Here is a 19876-nt window from a genome sequence, read left to right as displayed (position 1 = left end):
CCTTTATCACTGTTTTTTGCACACACTTACATATACAACAGTTCTTTGATGATAGCATTTGTGAAATATTTTCCCAGGGCTAAAAATGAATTATAAAACAATCTCCTACTCCCCAAGTACCAGATAACTATAATTTGTCTGGATTTGAAATGGAATTTTAGTCCTTAAAAGTTCTTCTTTAAAGAAATGAGTACAAGAAAGTTTGTAGGAAAAGTCTCAGGCCTTGATCTATTACTGTCACTTCAGAGAACCACGTGTGGACAGAAGCATATGTAAATTTTGGTTGTGCAGTCTGAGACTCCCATTTTTTATAGGACCCTATAAGTGAAACATGGTTTTCCAGGTGGAGGCATGACAGCAGATCAGACCCAAGAACGCAAGGAGCACACAATTCATGAATATTTGTTTTTGTTTCTCTTTTTCTTCATTTAGGAGGCTTTGCATTAAATTGTAATTGAGTAGCCCAGCCAGAACTCTCCATGCCATGGGGTTATTTTGGAAGAAATGTTTTTTGAACATGTACTTAAGAGACAGCTCCAGACTGCTGTCTGTGCAGAATTTTTGTCACTACATACATTATGCTCTTTACTTTTGAGGTTTCTTTAGAATAAACTTTACTGTGGCTTTCCATCACTGCAGCTTCCTAGGAATCTTAAAAAAGGAAACTAAAACCCCAAAAGTTCTAAAAAATATATCTTTGTACCGACGCACACCACAATCTCATGAATTAAGCAATCATAATTGTGTAACTAGCACAACTGTGACTGGGATTATTTAAATGTGTCTCAGCTGTGTTCTCAGCTCTCCCCACTGGACCCTGTGCAGGAAATATTTGCCAGCAGCTTTGCTACAGGAAGACACAAAATCCAGAAGTCCTGCAGTACTTTTGTAGTTAGCATGCCTTTTAGTAGGATTATTCTATAAAAATATTTGTCTTGTTCATCCTGCTTTTTATCAATTCAAAAAGCTTGGCCACAGGTACAAAACAATCTATGTGTTTTCACATTTAGTGGGGTTGGAAGCACTGACTACTTAATTAGAAGGTTTTGATAATGGGGTGCAGACCTGTAAGATTAGTAGCCAGAGATACTGCTTATATAAGGCAATGGTTTGGTGTAAGATCTTTCATTTGGAAAAAACCCAAGTCTGAATGTCACCCCTATTCCTGTTCGCAAAGGCTTCAAGAGCTGCCACCCCAACTTGTACTTCTGTCATCAGACACATGAAGATCCACACTACCACCACCTGCCCTTCCAGTCACCAGACATGCTCTGATATGCCATCAATTTTCTCCCATGTCTGTCTATGTGTGTGTATATCTTCCAGTTCCGATACACAAGTCCATCAGCAGGACTACAAAAAAAGTCTCTTTTCATAGGCACTGAACTCAGACAAAAAGTTAGAATTATTTTCTTAACAAAATGCCAGCTAGACCAGCAGAAGTGAATTTTGGATTTGGGGGGAAAAAAAGACTTGTATAGCTAAAGGTAAAATACATTATCAGTTTGCCTTTAAGCCACCAAAATTATACAATATACAGCAGGGGTCTTCCTAGTAATCATGCTCACTTGCTTGCTTTCTAACCCTTTGGAAATAACACCTGTATCTTTAGATCCTTAAACATTAAATTTCACTGGCATTTTGAGAAAATATCCATGTCTGCGTAACAAAGTGACCCTCCAGTTTGCCTTGCTGTTTAGAGTCATTCCAATGAAGTGAAACTGTACACAGAGCTGAGACATCCTGCCCACCCTTTAAGCTCTTAATCCCCTGCACTGGACAACTGCTTACTTCTCTCACAAGCATGCAAAAAATTATCTGTGCTGCAACATTTAATCCATCAGCAGATTACATTTGAAAACACTGCGTTTTTCCTTCTTTTGGGACTCACATACTCATGGAGAGCTTCACACTTCGATCTTTTACTGGAGGCAGCACTGTGACTGACATACTTAGTTCTAGTTTAACAATTCCAAATAAGTTTTAACCAAGAATGACATTTCAAACCAGAAAGTACAGCCATGCCATTAGGCTATCTGACAGCGACATATTTTCATGAAGTATGAAAAAGTTATCCCCGAAGTTGCTCACCCTTGGATTCTGTTATCTTTCCGCATATTGCCATTTTAAAAATAATTTCATATCAATGGCTATGAAGCTTAACTGTCTGCTGCATCATGAGACCCACACACTTTTCAGAGAGAAACCCACATAGCATCCACGCATTTCAGCACTTCAATTTATATTCAATATGACTCTGCCTGCTTAGAATTGAATTCCCTTCCCAACATACACTGGCTACTTGTGATCTTCAGAGAGGAAGCCCAGTGACACTTCACTTCTGGTCCGCTAGCAATGGTATCTTGCCTCTATTGCTCAAACACTCTGCAGCAGCCAGAGCTCGCTGCAGCTTCCCTGCACGAAGCAGTGCTGAGGACCACCAGTGGCACAGCCCTCCAGCCCCATCCTCAGGAGAGCCAGCTGCTCTGAGCACACCAGGTATGTCCTTCCCTGAGATCAGCTAAGCAGGAACGAGCATCCTCTTAACTTAGGCTTGTATCTGCACTGTGTATTGCTTTAAATTAAAATTCCACCCTCAACTGAAGTCTTGTAACTATTTCCATCACAAGCCGTTTTTAAGGTATACATACCGGCACTGGCATGGTTCACAGGGGCTTACATATTTCATTTTGTGTCTTCCCCTTTCCTGGTGAAGAAGATAACAAGCTTTGCAAAAAATATGTATGTAAACAAGATCCTGAATGTACCAGGGCAATGAAGCATCCTGGTTCCATGCACAGCCTGGAGCTCTGGACGTCTATAAACCAATGAGTGCTTTACAGTGAGAGCACCACCAGAGTGGGCACCACTATCTGTCTGCCTTTTTATTATTTTCTTCCTAAGCAATGACTCCTGACCACCATAAAAACTGCTTTGTGAGTTACTCAACATATTGGTTGGAGTTAGTTTAGCAATTTTGTATTTCTATCAGAATATGATCAAGTTTTAAATAATGATAAATACTGAAGAGACAACTTTGGACAAAAACAGCATGTGAGCATATTAAACACGTCTGTTTTACTATTACATCTATATAAAATTACTCACACACAGCCTTTTTGATAAACTCCACTGCCAATAGTCTGCTAGAACTATACAGTGGAATCACTCCATTCAAATTACAAACCTGATAATATGTGTTTTGTTTAGTTTGTATCATGTTTTAAGTACAATGATGGTCATCAGAAGCCCTAAACAATAAACAAAATGGAAAAATAATACAACAGAGAAAAGTGAAGTGAAAGGGAGCAAGGAAATGTCACTAGCCAGACTGAACACAGGATGGCTATTTAAAGCGACTGGAACCACTTTAAACATTTAACATGAGAAGGTGCATTATGAGGGTTGTTTTTAAGCTTTTCCTCCTTTACCTCAATACATTAAACACACATACAAACTTGTGTTCTTAACTCGGTAATAAAAGCAAACACAGTTATCTTTATTTCCTTCTGGGCAATAAGCTAGTGAGCTACAGCACTAGACTGGAAGCCTGAGGAGCAGGGTCACACTCGCCACCCAAAGATCCACTCAATTTATTTTAAAATACTTTGTATTCAACTCCCCAGAAGTATTTTGCAAAGAAAACAACCCTTGACTTTGCAAGAACTAAACGACAACTTTTGACTTCAACCTAAAGAAATTTCTCGTCTAGAAAGAATGAATTTAAGATTCCAATCAAAGGCAGGCTGCGTTTAACAACTTTTGCCTACTCTCATTCTGGGGATGCAATTACATTATATAAGTACAGGGCTAGTATTGTTTTCTTCAGAGGAAAAAAGCCAATACAAAACTACAGTTTGTTAAACATTCACTCACTCAACACCAACCCCAGAAGTGCTAACTTCCAGAACTCCATTACACGAAGTTGAGAAATAAGGAGAGGCAGCGCTAATTTGCAGCACACGTGTTGTTCAATGTATCTTTACACTCAGCTGAGAAGTAACAGCTATACCTGCCATATGCACATTACACAAGACAGATTTCTTTTAATGTTGTCAGGGTTGACAAGACCAAGATGCTTCACTTTCTGTTTCAAAGCATTCTCCAGTTTTTCTTGTGGGCGGGGGGGAGCACAGCAGCAGCATGAGGGATGGGAAAGGATATCCAAACAACTATGATCCAAAGTAAGCGATACATCTACTGTACAACAGCAAAGCCCCATTTCTAGCATGAGAGCAACCACAATCTGATACAAGACATCAGGAAAGGAGCTCAGTGTTAGAAAGCACTGAGAATCCCTTCTAAGCAAGCTGGAATTTTTAAAGTCAGGGAATAATAAACATGCAATCAAAATCTAAACATGCAACATGCATGCAATCAAAACTGTGCTACAGTTTGCCTCTCATACTGAAGATCAACTCCAGCTCTGTGCTTCAGCTCTGACTGGCCTGGGATCAGTGCATGCTAAGGTCACACCCTGCCCACGTGCTTTCATTAAAAGCCAGAAGTATCTAAACCACAAGTTCTGTCCCACTGACAAACGAACACCTCGTGACTGATGACGACGCGTAAGGGGAGAAGATAAATGCATAAGACTTGCTGCTTTAGTACAGAATTGGTCAATCTTTTGAGCAGTTCCCACTTTCCGCCTTGCAGTCCCAGAGCCTGGTATGGATATGACTGCAGGGATTTCGCATGTACCTACACTCGCCAGAGACTAACAGGCTACCACATGTAAAAATCAAGAGGTTTCTCCATGAAGAAGCACCTTTTTTGGAAGAATAAGGTCTATGCACGCATCCCCCCCCAAACTGGTCATTTCAATTCTGTGCAGCCTCAGAGGCTTGCATGATCAAAACAGTGGGGAAGATGACACCACACTGCTGAGATGACTGCCAGGTGTGACATTGCCAGCAAACCTCTGGTTAGTAATGAAAATTAAAGTGTAAATCTAACCAGGCGAATCTCCTGACAGCACAAGATATTGAATGCACAACGACTCAGAGCGCCAACGGATAATCGCATGGACTTTCTAATCAAGACACTGCAGAGCAGAGTCCGGGTCTGTGGATTTTATGACACTAAAAAAGGAAATTTGCAGGCAAAGCACGGAGGAAGTTTACTGCTCTTATTTATAACAAAACGACAACAGAATCCCATGACCGAAAGTTTCCATAGCTGTTTCCATCAAAAAAGAAAGACAATGCACGACTATGTACAGAACTCAAATGTGCCTGTTTCTTAATGGTCATTTGGTTACGACCTTGTGGAGTGCTTATTCACCAATGGCATCCCAGAGAAAACTAAGATATCTCTTTCATACTCAGATAAAGACATAAGCATGATGCTTTTCTCCCTCTAACCAGAGCAGTGAGACTGCCCAGAAAACTAGTCCCAGGACAGTACAACGCAGAGGAAAAAGGCAGTGGGCTAGTGGGACGGGACAGCTCTGAGACCTGCCTTCCTCGAGGCAGAAGTACTGCAAGGTCAGCGTAAATACTCCAGATCACACACCTGTGCTCACATCCACCTTAACTAGAAGTCTATTTTATAGATCTAAAAATATCAAATTACTGAGTCATCATTCAGGGATGGAGGCCTATGATTGGACTGTAAATCAGCTAACCAGCCCAGGAAGGAACACTACGCTTCAGAAAAACATGAAAGAGAAATTGCTCTGCACTGCAGAGAAGAGCTAGATCTAGCTCAAGCTCGCTGTACCCAGGAGCAGGGCACAGCTCTGCATATCCACACCTCCTGGCATGAACTGAGCACACGTGCAGTAAGCCTGAGACATTCTAACACTGGTAATGCAGATGTGGCTGAAGGGACTTCTGTTCTCACACGTGTACAAGTAACATTAATGAGCCCCGGTCATGCTGAAGTGTAAGAGCCATCTCCAGAAAACCAAGCCATTCTCCTGGCCGGAGTCCCACTCCCATACCACATCACTACCCTCAGGTCCAACACGGCGCACAGTCACCTCTGCTGCCAATGGAAAGCTCATAGGTGGTTTTGGGCCACTTTGAGGAAACTGGGAAATAAAAAAATTGGGGTTAGAAATAACATACTAAAAAATAGTGCTTCCTTCTGTCTCTGCCTACGAAACAAAAGGCACCTGCAGCATAACTGCAACAGCAGGGACTGCACAGCGTAGCATCTTCAATCCCTCTGCAAAAAGCCTGTTGTGATACCAGACCTGCAGTCTCCCTTGGAAATCCTGATGTCTTCTTAGATCTGCTTTGTAACCAGCTCCTCAGCTCCTTTTCAAGCAGCAACAGAGGGTAAAAACCCAGCTTTCAGTTACAGGAAAGTGGGGAAAGCAGCCTGGTGCTGGTACCTTTGGAAAACAGCCAGGCAGGAGGGTGAGGAGAAGAGAGTAGGAAAAAGCATTGGTAATTAAAGCTGAAAGAAACCTGGAGAAGCTGGCTACCGGCCTGGGCTGTGCCCTGGAATTCACTGCCAGTTTGCTTTGAGGTGCTAAGTCTTCAAACAAGAGTATCAGCTTTGTTGCAAGGCATTTTACCAGAGCCGAGTCCTTCAGTGATGTGTTTGCCTTATTAGCCCGTAGGAAAGACTATTTCTGTTGCACAAAGGTTGGTAGTTCAATCCAAATTGTTGGCTGCGGGCACAAGTCCTGATTTTCTGATGAATCAGCAAAAATGGTTATTCAGTTCTTTGCTAAATACTCAGTTGCTTGAAACAATAGGAACAACTTTTGAATGTTTAAGCTATTTTCTCACCACGCAAATTTTCCCTTTTGCTGGGTCTTTGAACAATGGCCTCCTTCAACAGAAAGTTTGGGGTGCTGCATATAAAGTGAGAACTGCCCTGGGAAGGAAGAGGTTTAACTGAGGTTGGTGGACAGTTTTGCTTTGCCAAGAGGTTCCTCTTATCCTTTGTTTTACGTTTCTCTTTCAAACTCACTTATCTTGACAGACAGCACTTTTCTTCCTCTTCTGCTAGGATCTCATCTGAACACAAATGGAACATTGCTTATTTTAATTTTAGGCTTAGATCAGGAAGCTATGGGAAAAAGTTTATTATGGGTCACACCCTGAAAGTTGACCTTGGTCTCAGAAGGGATATCAAGGCTTCTGTTGCTGTTTCTGGGGAGAGATAAAAAAAAAAAAGCCAACAAAAAAAAAACCAAACCAAACCAACCAAACAAACAAAAAACACAAAGAAAGGGTGCTTTTTTTGTTTGTTTTTTAGAATGAATTACAAACTGTCTCAGAGGGCCAGAGGTTTTTAAAGCACTTGTGACCAGCCAAAGCCTTATCTGACCCTCTCCTCTCATCCTTGCTGCAAAAAATGACAATAGGGTGCATGGAAAGAGATGAAAAGTTTGGCTGACTAGGTGCCCTCTGGGGAGCACCTGAAAAAGCTTTGTGCATCCTCCTGCAGCTGCAGAAGGTCTGCCAGAGGCAAATGGGGCAGGCTTGCCCTTGGATAAGCCTCCTCACCCCGCACTGCAGTCCAGAGCAGCCAGCTCCAGCTAAAGCCTCCCAGGGAACGGGCTTCGCAGCAGGGCGGCACGCTGGCACGGGCAGGCCCCAGCGCCAGCTTCGGGCAGCAGGCGTGCTCGAGGAGACTGTGGCAGCCCTGGCCCAGCCGAACATGGGCAGGGAGCAGCAGCACTTCACCCTTTGGAGACGTGCTCCTGTCACACAGCCGAGAGCCTGGGCCACCTCCAGCCCTGCACAAAGCTCAGCTCTGCCACTGTGAGACTGCAGCCCAGCTGTAAAGAAGAAACAGCTCGTGTTGCCAACAACTCATGTCTCTCAGTGTGAAACTGGGCTCCCAGCTCACAGGCATGACTCCTGCCTAGCCAATTTCCACATTCAGAAGGAGGATGAGAACGGAAACAGAGTCTGTATTTTTCCAAAACATGCTTCAGTTAAAATAGTACCCCATGATGAGCAGGGGAAGGAACAGGCTTCTCCAGGGCCCCCTGCCCGGCCCAAAACCCTCACCGATATGTTGAGCCTCAGTTAAAGGAACATGTCCCAGTAACGGCAGTTTAACAGCCCCTCACCAACCCTGGCAAGACCCCCGGGGGTCCGGCAAAGCACTCAAAGCAGCATGGCTCCCCCCAGCTGCTCCCAGCCCGTGCCTGTGGCGCTGGGCACCGGAGCAAAGCAGCAGGCTGGTCGCTATCGAGCCTCCCCCAGGAGGGAGGGGAAGGGCCCAAGCGGGGCGCAGGCACATGCAGACACTGGATGTGCGCACGTGTGTGCACACACCCACAGGGGAGCAACTGGCACCGGGAATGAAGCAGAGCAGGTCATGCCAGGCAAGTGTGCTGAAAGGGTTACACTTGTGAGACGGAAAAGAGTGAAGGGACATGCAAGTTCTCCTCAAAGCCTTCTAAGGACTCTAGGTGCATGTCCTTCCTGAGGAGGGTTAAAACCTGCAACCTCTGGCGTTCACTGCTTCTTCCCAAGTTACAAGTTTAGCCCTCTCTTCTCCTGAGGCACATGAAGAGCTGTAACTCTTTAGGGCAGACAGATTTCCTCCTATTTGCTTGACACTGAAGCCTGACAGTATGAGGCATGGCGCACAAACTCTATGGGATGTGAATCCTAAAGCTACAGCCCACCAGCCCCCAGGGAAGACACAGCATCACAGGGCCCACAGAAGCAGTGCCAGGGAAGCAGGCTGTCATCGGCAGGATCCCTGTGCCAGGCAGCTGAGAGGGGACCAGAGTGTGCCCTGCCTCAGATGCCCAAGAAACTGAAACCAAACTTCCACATCACAGCACCTGCCTTCCAGGCACAAAATGCTCAGATTTGGGTTCCTGGAAAGGTTGAAAGCTCATACTGCCGCGTAAACAGAATATAAGGCAGGTATAAAAATTCTCAATAAAACAAACATCCAAACTCATCACCTGAAAGCAATGAATAATTGACAATTATGGTTCTGAACTGGGAATCTTAGGAATGAGAGAGGGGCAAGAATACTCACAATGCAGAGACAATTTTGTCTCTGAAGATACTCCCTCATTTCACTAAGATTCAATGAAACTTGAGGGGAGAAAAGGTCTGCAGGATCAGGTTAGCACACACTGGCCCTGTGTAAAGGATGTGTACATGACAGCAGTGCTTTAGTAGAAGGTACATTAATTTGTCCACACCTTTTGGCTCCTTGTAAGGTGGTAAACACCCATAGAAGGAAAGTCCATGAGGAAATTGTGTCTTTAGGGCTCGAGTTAATGTAAAGCAGAGCTCAGGTCACGTACTAAATGTTCATTAACACTAATGTACACAACTTACATATTTCACTTTTTAAAAATAAACATATAAACTTCAATTTCTCTCCCCAAACCTCAGATCTCATTCAGGATACACTACTTTCCCACATTCATGGAAAAGAATCTAATTTTTGCATTACCATACATTTCCACTAATTTCGTCTCAATTTCAAAGCCTCCCAGTGAACATATGGGAGGAAAGGGAAAGGAGGAAGACAGACAGGTGATTAAGGTTAAAGGAAAAGAAAAAGAAAAAAGAAGAAAAACAAAAAACCCAAAAACCCATACACCAAAGAGTCATCACTTATCCCAAGAACGCATCTCCCAGCCTTTGAGCACGCCCTGAACAATGACAATGTAAGCCTGTACGCTCCAGTTCAGAAAACTCCCATTAAAAAAGCAGAAGCTATCAGGGTAGTAAGCTTCACAGAGAAGGTCAGAGCCAGGCCTGGGAACAGCTTAAGAAAAGAAAACACCAGCCTTTAACTTAGGATTGCTTACTGCTTTGCCAACTGCACAAATGCATCTCTCTTGAAACCAGTTCAACGCTGTTCTTCATGGAAGTTACGTGTAAGTACACAAAAATAGCACTGGCCATCTGCAGCGCTTGATATCTCGACCACATTTGGCCAAGCAGCCAGGCATGATTCACCAGCTCTTCAGCTTCCTGCTTGCAGAGACACAGCACACTGACCCACCAGCACTACCGAAGCAGATAATGAAGATAATATCACAAAGCATTTGCTTAAAGAACTAAAGCCTATCCAGCTGCAAAGGAGCAGCAATGGCTAAAGCAGAGCACACAGAAGACCGCACTCCAGCCAGTAAGTAACAGAATCTGCTGTAGCTTACACAGTCTTTACGGTGTTTTACATCCTAAGGCACTTCTAAAGGGCTTATTCTGTAAATCTGTTTCATAGCTGAAGAGGGACCACACATGCAATTTTATACTTCTTTCCAGGTGAAAGACTCTGCCTTTTCATTACACATTTCTGTACGTTACCAATGCTTTCAAACATTCTCTTCTGATTTTTAAATAACTACCACTATAATTTCTTTTTTTTTAAATCAACAAATAATGTGAACAGAAAATCATCCATGCATTATGCAAACCACAAACAAATTACTTAGAACACAAATGAGCACTCATAACTGTAAATAAATACAGAAAACCAAGGCAGACAAACTCCCACACCTATTAGGCTGAGACACGGAACAGCCTTAAGCTACGCCAAAGGCTGCTTCTCTATAGGTAAGCACTGCTCTGTTTTGTGTATCTTGGCAAAAGATATTTTTCTTAAGCAACTACTTTTTTAATTTATGACTGAGGAAACATAACTATATAAACCCCACAGATCAAAACATTAGAAAATAGAATTAAAACCCAAATATTTAAATGACAGATGCTACTATTAAAATAGAACGTTAAGGGAACAATTTCTTTATGTAAGCCACATTTTACTTCTTTAAAATATTCAGGTTTAGGACAATAAAACTACTAATCATTAAAATGTTTTATTAACATATTGTCCCGGTTTTAGCTGCCACAGAGTTAATTTCCTTCCTCACAGCTGGTACAGTGCTGTGGTTTGGATTTAGGATGAGAACGATGTTGCTAACACACTGATGTTTTAGTCATTGCTGAGCAGTGCTTACGCTAAGTCAAGGGCTTTTCAGCTTCTCATGCCCTGCCAGTGAGCATCCTGGGGGGCACAAGAAGCCGGGAGGGGACACCACTGGGACAGCTGACACTGACTGCCCCAAGGGATATTTCACATCATATGATGACATGCTCAGCATACAAAGTGGCGGAGAAAGCTGGCCAGGAGCTGCTGCTCGGGAACTGGCTGGGCATCGGTCAGTTGGTGGTGAGCAATTATTTTTCATTTGCATCACTTGGTTTTCTTGGGGTTTATGTCTCTTTTTGTTATTTTTCTTTTCATTAATTTTTTTTCTTATTACTAATTTTTTTTTTCAATTATTAAACTGCTCTTATCTCAACCCATGGGTCTTTCCACTTTTACCTTTCCAGTTCTCCCCCTCATCCCGCTGGGGGCGGGGGGGGGAGTGAGCAAGCAGCTGCATGGTGCTTAGTTGCTGGCTGGGGTTAAACCATGACACATACTAGAATAATTCCAAAATTGATAGTACAGTTACTTCTAAAAGCTGATCTGTTTAATCCTCTTAATACAAAATCATAAACTGACCATTCCTCATACCCTGGTCCTAACTTTTCCTCTTACATCCACTATTCCATAATTCAGATATTCAGATACTGTAACTGATAGGAGACAGGAAGAATCTGGGGGGGGGGGGGGGGGGCGGGGGGGCGGGCCCCGCGGGTTGAAGCTCAATTAAAAGAAGCGGAATATTTGCATTAGATCTGAAAATGATCCCACATGCAAACAACTCAAAGCATTCTCCATGTTTCTGTGTGAACATCAGGGTTTGCACAGATACTTCACAGACTCTAATCTTTTAATGTTAAAATGTTGTGGGTTTAGAATAATTTAGACCCTTGTCTAAGAAAACAGAATGAAAAGTTTAACTTATCAGGACAATTAGGCTGTTACATTTCAGATTTCAAAAGCAGCATAGGGACTCCTGGGCAACAAGAAGAGATGAAACAATTGCTGGTGGGTTTTGCAAGACAGAAATAAAATTCCACCCTTGGGGCGTCCTCAGGCTGCAACTAAAGGAGCTTGCACTGCCTGCTTGTTTTAACAAGAAATACACAATCTTATCTACAGCTGCACTTTACACCTGTTGGCTCTCCTTACTCGCTCTGTCCTTCAGAACACCAGATATTAATCGTATATGTCAAGAAAACATCAGAAAGATCTTATGTGATGTAACAACTTTGGTCAGGAAAATCTGTTATAAAATGCTGTCAATGCTAAATGCTGTCTGCGCTAACTGGTGCCATTTTATGTGGCATGCTTTTTTCTGCCAAGCTATCAGCAGTAAGCTTTTTACTTAAGCTTTGTTCATGAACTCAGCAGAAGCGATGCACAGGTGGGCGACACGCTGGAAGCACTGTCGAGGCAGCCAGACCACCCCCCCGCAAGTTCAGGCGTGGGGCTGCCGGGGCTCCAGCACCTGCCCACGTTACCCCCGCTCACCCCCACCCTGCCTCCGGCCAGGGCAGTGCAGGGCACTTCATTGCTGTCATCCAACCTGGGGACAAAAACGTTTATTTTTCTCGTGGCTGGCTTGCCTGAAAACATCAGCCTGCAACAGTTTTGGTTTTTTTAAAAGAGTGAGAAGATGGGGAGAAGAAGGAAGGAGGGCAGCAAGGAGAACAAAAGCTTGGTACTCGGTACTCAGACCTGAATCAGTTTTAGCAACAGATGTTTTGGGTCCAACTGGAAATGAAAATTCATTTACAATCATAAAAAAGTCAAGACCTTTTACTGCAATACTGCATACTTCTGAGAACTGTTGATGGGACTCCTCTCAGCCCAATCACTGGCAGGAAATGCTTCTAACACATCGAACTTAAAAGCTTGGGAATGTTTTTTCCAAATATAAGGAATGAGAAACACACATAAAATCATTAATTCTTAAGAATTTATGAACATTGGCTGTGTTACACAAAAAGTCAAACCTTCACACCCCCATCCAAGCCCATACAACCAGCCAAAAGAATACAGGCAGCCAGGGGCAAATACAGTCCCAGCAACGAGATGTCACAGCTTTATTCCATGCTTTTTGTTAAAATACCACTTTAAAAGTTAGATGATACAGCCAATTTTTTCCAAATTGAGTAAGTCAACTGCTCCCTTCAGTTAAAGAGATGAGTAAGAAAATCCATGCCAGGACCTACTGCTGCCCAGTGCAAAGCAGAGGGCTGCAGAGGGCTCCAGTGGTGGTCAGGTGCTGCCACTCTGCTAGGTGGCACAGGGTCCCTGTCTACAAGGTCATTCACGGGGCTGCAGTCCCTGTGCAGGCATCAGTGGTGCTAAGTGGGGACACTGCCAGAAGGGTCGACTGCACATGGCTTGGCGATGCAATGCACACAGGAGGAAAAAACACAAGGCTGACAGTTCACAAGGCCCAGCAGCACCATCAGGACTGGCACACGATCTTAGGAAAGCCCCACAGGACAGCATTCTGAGTTGGAAGAGGTCCAAGTCCAGCTTTTGTTTGATTCATCCCATGTTTAGGAAGTCGGGAGTTTGTAAATAACAGCATAGCATGAAAAAAACACTTCATCACCAACTGCAACCTCCTCCCTCGAGTATCTTAAAATTTTGCCCTTTGGGATCAAAAGTGAGAAGTACTGCTAAGATGTAATTAGTTGTTTACACTTCTGTTCTTCCCCTTACTAACCACAGACAGGACATACCCAGACACCAAGGCTCATCTGGGTTGGCAGGAGCCACTGATACTCATGGGGATGCAGCAGCAGTGACCTTCACAGGACACATGGCCTTTCTCAGCCACTTTCACAGGGGATGCTACTCTCACCGGCACTCCGAGGAGCTGCCTGAGTAGAAATATGGCTCACTCTGTCCTCTCACACCAGACAAGAGTGGTCTTGAAAGCAAGAGATGGAAGGCACAGCAGCAAGGAACAAAGACTCTCTAGAAGTCACTGTCACATTTACCAGTCCTGCTTTCCTCTGAGCCATGCTGGAGGATGGGTGCACTGAGTGCCATCACATACGATGCTATCGCAGTTTTTCACTTACTGCTTTCTGCAACAGGAATGCTATTTTGTATTTTCTATCATCCTGGTTCAACTATTCATCCTCCAGTACATTCTATGCATCTACAACAAACAAGAACTACCACCACCCAGTACACCATTTTAAAGGGTTGGATTACTACATGCTGTATTTTGCATGCTTTTAGTCTCTTAAGTATTAAAATCCAGACATTGCCTTACAACAAATGTTATAATAAGAACAGAAAAATAACAAAATCTTCGTCCCTTGGCAAACTCACAAGAAGTCAAACAGACCAACATATCTCCACAGTCACAGCAAATACTCCTTCCACAGGAGACCAGCCATTACAACCACGGACCCTGAAGGTCTCCACCTGGGCACCTACCCCACTGGCTGCCAGGCTGAGCACCTTTGCGCAGATGCAGAAAGGCTGGAGACCAGCCCCGAGAATGCACCAGCTGTGAACCACCCAGGTGACCAGAGGAGAGCACTTTCCCTTGGACAGCCCCTGCTGGACCCTGCCGGTTCTGCCCCCCAAAATGCCCAGCTATGTGCCTGCAGAGAGCACCCCAGAGAAACGACAGCCAGGATCCCACCCCCTGCAACTCACAGCTAGCAAGCCTTGCTTTTATTTCCCTCTGCTGGTCCAGCTCCTAACAAACGCGTGAGCACGCCCACCCTCCAAAGCCCCACAAGGAGACCCACAGCAGCCTGCCCTGATGGTTTCCAGCCAGCAGCTGCCTGAGCGCTGCTCAGAGCGGGAGCTCCGGAACGTGGGGCAGGCAGCTCACACCACAGCAGGCAGGGGTACACATCCTAACTGGGGCTGCTTTCCCACTGGATTACACCAGCATGGCTGGGACTGCAAGTTCAGACCACTACCAATATTCCCTACCACATTACAAAGAACATCTTAAAAAAAAATTATTCTTCTAGCACAACTCAGCACAATTTGCAATTGCTTTATTTTGTGTATTGCGCTTCCTCTTTCTCTAGATTTCTCATAACATCAGAGGTAACATTTGGCACAATCTTCCACCCTGATAAACTCCATTATGCAGTTCAAAAAAGATTTCTGGGGACAGTGAATGCCGTCAACAATTCCTGACCCCATAATTGCATTCCCTATTTATTTATTAGACAGCTGCATTAATTTCCATAAACAGCTAAAATGTGAACTCAGTACTACAGAACCTTTATCATATTCAAGGTAAAAAAAACCCAAACTTGTAAATATTACTCTTATCTTCAGTAAAGCAGCCATAAACTTTTAAATTTGACAACCAAGTTACAGAAGTCAAGAAAAAGTGCCTTAATGATATTGGAAGGATTACAAATGATAGTGTGAGGGTTTGAATACAGAAGTAACTAAGCATTTGTAATGGTTTATGTGACCTTCCTTCTGTGCATTTTGCCAAGCAACGTGATTTGCAAACTGAGTAAGTTCAAAACTTTTATATATTTTACCAAATCAGTCTTGTTAATTTGGTGAATCAAGTTTGCTTGTTTTGCAGTATAGTTGATATTATTTACACAGAATAAATATACTTCACGCTGGACCAAGCATTTGAACATAAAATGCTGCTGAAGTATGAAAGAGTATTCTCACAAATCACAAATTGCTGGGTGCTAATACATACCCTCCAACACACACCAAACAGCAGCAGTTACACAGCAGCAATAAAACAGATGTTTTAAGAATTGGAAAAAGGGGGTGTGCGTGCAAGAATCCTTAAGCTTAGTCATCACCACAAGTAGCATTTGGACCAGAGTCCTACACTGACCCACCAATTAACATCAACAGAGAAGTGTTCACAGTTTCCAGATGAACCCTAGCATGAAATGAAGGGTGAATACCTGTGCCATTTCAAGCTGTGTATTGCTTAGTGGAGCTGCTGCAAGTTCTCAGTAGAGAAAAGAATGTTCTCGTTATGAAGGTTTAAGGGCAGCTTGAACAAGAATGCAACCAGAACAAGCATGGAAGGGCAGCTCCTCTATAAAGTGGAAGCATGCCTTCTGCCAACTACATGCAACCCATCTCTGCAATCCACAAATCAGCAGAGCATGGCCACAGCAGCAGCAGTGGTTATGAGGATCCAGAAGCACCAAGCAGCTGTATAAAGGCCACTCGGCTAGACTGATTCTTTACCAGAGCACAGGAGTTAGACCATGTAGTGCCACATTGCCACAGCTCCTACGGGATTCACACTGGGACTCATGGCTGATGGAGGAACAGGCTAGCAAGGCAACAGTATTGGCTACCAGTGCTGAACTATTCAGAGCAGCAGGGACAAGGCATTCCACCAAGAGCTGAGTGCGTGACCAGGTGACAAAAAGAGCAGATGAATTTGATGACAAACACAAATTATGTGACATGCAGCATCATAAAAGCCTCTAGACTTACCCATGCAGTGATGGGCTTCAGGTTGAACATGACTGCTCTATGAGTTTGTCCCTAACTGATCTTGAAGTCCTCCTGAAAGATCAGAAGACTTGTCTGCAGTACTGATCACTACAGTCAAAATAGGTATTGCACTGTGGGAGCCCCTCTGCACCACGGAATTACTGTCCTATGTTATAATACACAACTCTAAGAAGTGTATTTTCCAGTCTCTCACATAGGTCTCCCAGCAAGAAACGAGGCCCTGTGCCTGAGAATGGAAGGTGCTTTAGACCCTTAACAAAGGGCACCACAGCAGTCAAGTCACAAAAGGTAAGGACATGCCATTGATATTGAAAGATCTACAGTCTGACTTGGACTTTGGCCTCCTTCTCAACCACAGTTGATAAACTTGCTGGTATCAAATGTAAAATTTATCGAGGGTGTCTTTCATGCTACACAGACTCAACATACTTTAGAAAGCTTTAGGGCCCACATCTCTAAACATATGCTTCTGAAAAAATCCTTTGTTGTATGATGCCTCAGCACAAGAAATACTTCATGAACTCCTATCTGCTACTAAGTGCAAGTGTACTTTGCTTCAGGAAACCCTACAGAGCAGGAACAAGTTCTAAACACATCATAAGCAGAGCAAGAGTCCTGCTTAGACAGCCTGACAGGAGGAGAAGAACACGTACACAGTAGACAGCAAGGGGAAGAGAACAGGTTTTAAATACAGTGTGTTACCATCTTAAATAAAAATGCCATTCGCTACTGGTGCTTTTCCAGGAGACCCTTCTAGTCTTCGCAACGTCACCCTAAACCTTTACCTCCTAAATCTTATTAGGATTATTACCTCCTAATCTTAACACACCTATTCACATGGTAGTTATAGCACCTGCTCTCCACACCATCTTTTCCCTTTAAAAACCCAACCAAACAAAATCAAATGCCTTGAGATGACTAGAGCTGAAACATAAAGATAGGATGGCAGGTCACTGTATGGGAGAACTACCAGAAAGACATTAACTACAGGCTTCAGGTGTGACCACGGGTAAATGCCTGCTCCGTTATTATCCATGCAAGTTCTAGAACAGCACCTAAGCACTGGTCAGCTTTTACAGGGTCTGCAAAAAGGACGCAGAAAACAACACAGCAGAGGAAACAATTTTGCCTATTTGAAAGAAAATTTCCAATTCTAGTTATTGCAAGGTTGCATTCTGTTTGAATCTGCTACACGGAGGCTTCAGCTACTGACTCTGAATTGTGGCAATATGGAAATTCTTCTTTTTCTAAAAGATGAGGTGGGGGAGGGGGAGCGGGTTTCACAGCTCCATGGCACTTATTTTCCAGTTGCCTAGGTTCCCATTTGCCAAATGCAGCAGCATTAAATCCCGTAACTGCTCTGCCGTCCCTACAGAGGACAATCCAACCCCCTTAGACATTCTGTCAAAGAACAGCAGGCAGCAGATGTGACTTTTTCTTGGAGATCCTCTAAAATTTAAATCTGACTGACTTGAGAGGACAGCTCTAGCTTCTACATTATGCTAACACACACACTCCTGAGTGTCGTGCTACTAAAAGTTTAAAGCAAACTGTGCTAGCTGCACATACAGGCTTCTTTGAAGTGAACATTAGAAAATACTGGCATACACTAGATATTTCCACACTTGACTAACAGAAGAGTGTTTTTTATGTCTGTAAACAAAACAGAACACTGGTTCAAGGAATATTTGTGTCCCCCACATGCTGCCTGGTAAACCAGTGCTAAAAATACATACTACTCCTTTAAGGCTTAATGAGATGTACTCAGAGTCACAAAAATCACTTGGCCCAATCCCCCTCCTAGTTGGCAGTGCATAGGCTTGCTTACACCCGCAGAAAAGGGGCAGCACAGGGCATGAGGACAACGGATTAAAGTTGAACTGAGAAGCAAATGGATTTTCTGTTCCAAACAGCAGCATGCCCTTCAATATCATCAAAAAGTGAGACGGCACCACATGGAAAGTACTAAGTATGCATCCCTGCTGGAAATGATATGGTGTGGAAACATGGTCATTTCTGAGAAACATGCCAAATTTATTTTGAAGTAAGAGTAGAAAATTTGTACTAATTAACAGAAACCATAGTACCATTTTATCTTACTGAGACAATCTTTCTCTGCTTCTAGGAACAAAGATATTGTAAGATGTTCAACTCCAGCACAAACTCCTTGGGAAACAACTGCAGCCACAGCACAGTAATAACTAAGACAGTCATTCCCCTGGTCTACTGTTTAATTTTCATAGTAGGACTCTTGCTGAACAGTGTAGCAGCATGGACCTTTCTGTATGTTTCTAGCAAAAAGAGTTTTATTGTTTATCTCAAAAACATCGTTCTTGCTGATCTCCTAATGAGCTTGACATTTCCTTTCAAAATTCTTGCTGATTCAGAAATTGCACCTCCACAGCTCAACATCTTTGTGTGCAGATACTCTGCTGTTGTTTTTTATACAAACATGTATATCAGTATAACATTTTTTGGCCTCATAGGTTTTGACAGATACTACAAAATTGTAAAGCCTTTACTCACCTCCTTTGTTCACACAGTTAAGTACAGTAAGGTGGTCTCCATAATCATATGGCTATTGTTAATGCTTATATCATTTCCAAATATGATTTTAACTAATGAAATCACTAAAGAAAATTATTCCAGAAAATGTATAGGTCTTAAAAGTGAGCTTGGCAGACAGTGGCACAAGGCATCAAGTTATATTTGCACAGGGATTTTCTGGGTTGTTTTTCTTCTTCTAATAATTTTTTACACTTCTATATCAAAAAAAATATATCGCTCTTATAAAAAATTCCAAAGGAACTCAGAAGTGACCAAGAGAAAAACCAGTCGTAATATATTCAGTATCATGTTTGTATTTGTCATTTGCTTTGTACCCTATCACCTCTGTAGAACACCATACACTCTAAGTCAAACTAGCTCACAATTCAACTGTCAGTCAAAAACATCTCTGTACTATGCAAAGGAGTTTACTCTTGCACTGTCTGCTGCAAATGTGTGCCTTGATCCCATTATTTATTTTTTCCTTTGTCTACCCTTTAAAGAAAAGCTGTATCAAAAACTGCATCTCCAGCTGAAAACCTCAAGTGATGTTGAAATTTCTAAATCCAGAAGATCTAATACACTTCGGGAAGGTATGAACATAGTGTAGTCTGAGGTCTGTAAAACAACGTACATTTCAGAAAGTGCATTCAAGAATGCAAATGTCTCAAACTGAACAGATGAGACCCATCAATAAAACTGAAAAAAAATTTCAGTGTAAAATACCAAGTGGTGTTTTTCTGTATAAAAACATTATTGCATATTGCCAATATATTTACTATGTGCTATTTCAGCTGATGCTATGATTGCATTATGGTGTGACACAACCTATCTGGATATGAAAAAGAGAGAGAGGAGTAACTGGAACACCACATTCTGGAGCTCCAGGCCGTGGTTCTCTGAAACGATTATCCAACAGACCCAATAATCAAACTGTTTCGCTGTTGTTTCTCACAAAGCCAGTCACAACACATATGAC

At 43.0% G+C, this 19876-nt stretch overlaps 2 protein-coding genes across 15 annotated transcripts in view; one reads left to right on the top strand and one right to left on the bottom strand.

The window, feature by feature from the left end:
- MED12L (mediator complex subunit 12L) overlaps window positions 1–19876 on the bottom strand; it is a 150764-nt gene that overhangs the window by 83259 nt on the left and 47629 nt on the right. The window lies entirely within an intron of this gene.
- On the top strand, window positions 5965–19667 carry P2RY14 (purinergic receptor P2Y14). Of its 3 annotated transcripts, XM_080410301.1 has the most exons (4): window positions 5965–10077; window positions 14259–14398; window positions 16536–16638; window positions 18476–19667. In XM_080410301.1, the coding sequence occupies exon 4, from the start codon at window positions 18494–18496 to the stop codon at window positions 19505–19507; it is 1014 nt and encodes a 337-aa protein (XP_080266427.1). In that variant the 5' UTR covers window positions 5965–10077; window positions 14259–14398; window positions 16536–16638; window positions 18476–18493; the 3' UTR covers window positions 19508–19667. The 3 variants fall into 3 exon arrangements, with proteins under 3 accessions (XP_080266427.1, XP_080266425.1, XP_080266426.1); XM_080410299.1 differs by lacking the exon at window positions 14259–14398; XM_080410300.1 differs by lacking the exons at window positions 5965–10077; window positions 14259–14398 and adding an exon at window positions 10086–11121.

This window comes from Falco punctatus (assembly GCF_963210335.1).
Source record: "Falco punctatus genome assembly, chromosome: 13".
Classification (NCBI taxonomy): domain Eukaryota; kingdom Metazoa; phylum Chordata; class Aves; order Falconiformes; family Falconidae; genus Falco; species Falco punctatus.
The sequence above is the reverse complement of the archived record's forward strand: the minus strand, read 5'-3'. Positions and strand labels throughout refer to the sequence as shown.

What these genes read in the sequence shown, in the direction of transcription:
- P2RY14 (XM_080410299.1), top strand. Translation starts at nt 18,494, where the DNA reads ATGTTCAACTCCAGCACAAACTCCTTGGGAAACAACTGCAGCCACAGC.